Source organism: Orycteropus afer, unplaced genomic scaffold (genome assembly GCF_000298275.1).
Source record: "Orycteropus afer afer isolate SDZICR_OR568_19922 unplaced genomic scaffold, OryAfe1.0 scaffold00110, whole genome shotgun sequence".
Taxonomy (NCBI): Eukaryota; Metazoa; Chordata; class Mammalia; order Tubulidentata; family Orycteropodidae; genus Orycteropus; species Orycteropus afer.
In genome coordinates, this window is record NW_006921697.1 from 634,958 (window position 1) to 637,266 (window position 2,309).

Consider the following 2,309-nt stretch of genomic DNA (forward strand, 5'->3'; position numbering starts at 1 on the left):
TATATATATATATATATTTGCCAACATTCAAAAGCATAGATTCTTCTTCTGTCTTCCTTATTCATTGTTGAGCTTTCACATGTGTGTAAGGCAGTTGGAAACATTTTGGCTTGAATCAGGTGCACCTTAGTCCTCAAAGTGACATTTCTTGCTTTTCAACACTTTAAAGAAGTCTTTTGCAGCAGATTTGCCCACTAAAATATATTGTTTCATTTCTTGACTGCTGCTTACATGGGCATTGATAGTGGATCCAAGTTAAATGAAATCCTTGACAATTTCAATCTTCTCTCCATTAACCACGATGTTACTTATTGTTCTAGTCGTGAGGACTTTTGTATTCTTTATGTTGAGGTTTAATCCATACTGAAGACTGTAGTCTGTGATCTTGCCAATGTTGACATTTCAAACTTGCAATTTGAATAAGAATAATATATATGTCCAACTTTTTTCTCTATCTTGTTAGGAGCTGTGCAGGGAGTACCGCAACTTTGTGAGGAATGGGAAACTTCCTTGCACCAGAGAAAATGATCCCATCCAGGGCCCTGATGGGAAAATGAATGGCAATACCTGCTCCATGTGTGAGGCCTTCTTGTGAGTCAGTTGTCTTGCAGCTGGAAAAATGGGAATGGTTTAATTTTTAAATTTCTTTTCTTTGTTCAGTTATGAGAGTGTCAGTCCAATAGGAAAATACAATAATGAAAATATTTAGAGGAAGCTCATGATTGAAGAAATATAAAACCATGTTCTGTGAGGACTGGTAACACTTGAACACACTTAGGCAAGGGAAAAGTCAGTCTTTTAAATATCCAAGTAGTTTTTGGTTTCAAATGTGGAAACAGTACAGTTCTAGGCTCTTTCCATGAGTGAAGATGAGGCCAAAGGACAAAAGCTATGGAAAACAGTTTCTGGATCAATACTAGGAAGAACTTTATATGGTTTGAGGAATGACCTACCATAGGTGTCAAGGATAATGTGAGTAGAGAATTCACTGGCATAGTTAAAACTAGACAAATTGTAGTGGCATTAGAAGTTTAGAAAAAACACCTCTGGAGTAAGATTTAAATCTTTAGTGTGTACTTATTGTATGTGTGCCCTGGGAAACATATGTGTTCTTTTTAGAATCAGTTTTCTTATCTCTAACGTGGGGATATTACAAAAGATTCTGCTACATGCAGTTGTGAGGAGTTAATAGTAGGTGCACAAGACTAAGTATGTAGTATAAATTAATAAATATTACCCCCTTTGGGTTTCCAAGGTGGTAAATCTTTATGGAAGTAGACTGCCCAGTCTTCCTTCTGTGGAGTGGCTGGTGGGTTTGAACCACCAACCTTCTAGTTGGCAGTCCAATACTTTAGGCACAATGCTACCACAGCTTCTTAAGTATTATCTATAACTATTAAATATTTCAGATCATTTTCAGACTGGAGAGTCTATTGTTCTTACCCATCCCTTTTAAAATTACTCTTTTAGCCAAGCAGAAGAAGAAGAAAAGAAAAAGAAGGAAGGTGAATTAAGAAACAAAAGACAATCTGAGAATATACCTTCATTTGAGGTGAGTAAACCTTATTGAACAAATAAATCAGGGATATTTGTATCTGGCGATCCATATAATGTTTAGAGGACTGATAAACTCCTAGAAGCTACATGAAACATTTCTACAGTTTGTATGTCATAGTGACTAAGGCACTTGACTGCTGACCAGAAGGCTGGTGGTTCAAACCCACCAGCCACTCCTCAGAAGGAAGGTTGGGCAATCTACTTCCATAGTAATATTGCCTAGGAAACCCAAGTAGGGTTTGCTATGAGTCAGGGCTGACTCGATGGCACATAACAACAACAACAACAACAACTTCAAAAATACAATTGTGATAATTTCTAGGTTGAAGAAGCACAGCTTTTAACATGTACTCAAAAATATGCATACCTCCAGGGTTAAGAGGCTTCCAAAATAAGCCAATTGCTGACCTCCACTTAAGAAATAAACAAAACAAAACAGAACTCTCCAAACTCTTCAACTATTTTTTGGGATCTGATCCAATCCATCCAACTTCTTTCCTGTATCTCACAGGAGTTGTGCAGTGAATATCGCAAATTTATGAAGAATGGACAACTTGTCTGCACTAGAGAGAATGACCCCATCCAGGGTCCAGATGGGAAAATGCATGGGAATGTTTGTTCCATGTGTGTTGCTTTCTTGTAAGTAGAGCTGTAACCACAGTGCTTCTGAGGGAGTGGGAAGAGGAAACTGCTATGGAAAGTTTTTAAAATATGATGGAAATGCATTTTCCCCCTTGAGCATAACACTCATT

The 2,309-nt window shown here is 37.5% G+C and overlaps 1 protein-coding gene across 1 annotated transcript in view; it reads left to right on the forward strand.

Annotated features, from left to right (window-relative positions):
• The window catches only part of SPINK5 (serine peptidase inhibitor Kazal type 5), a 106,460-nt gene that overhangs the window by 59,306 nt on the left and 44,845 nt on the right, over positions 1-2,309 (forward strand). Inside the window, exons 13-15 of the mRNA XM_007943647.1 lie at positions 464-591; positions 1,471-1,552; positions 2,069-2,196. Coding sequence (XP_007941838.1) covers positions 464-591; positions 1,471-1,552; positions 2,069-2,196 — 338 coding nt within the window. The remainder of the gene's footprint in view (positions 1-463; positions 592-1,470; positions 1,553-2,068; positions 2,197-2,309) is intronic.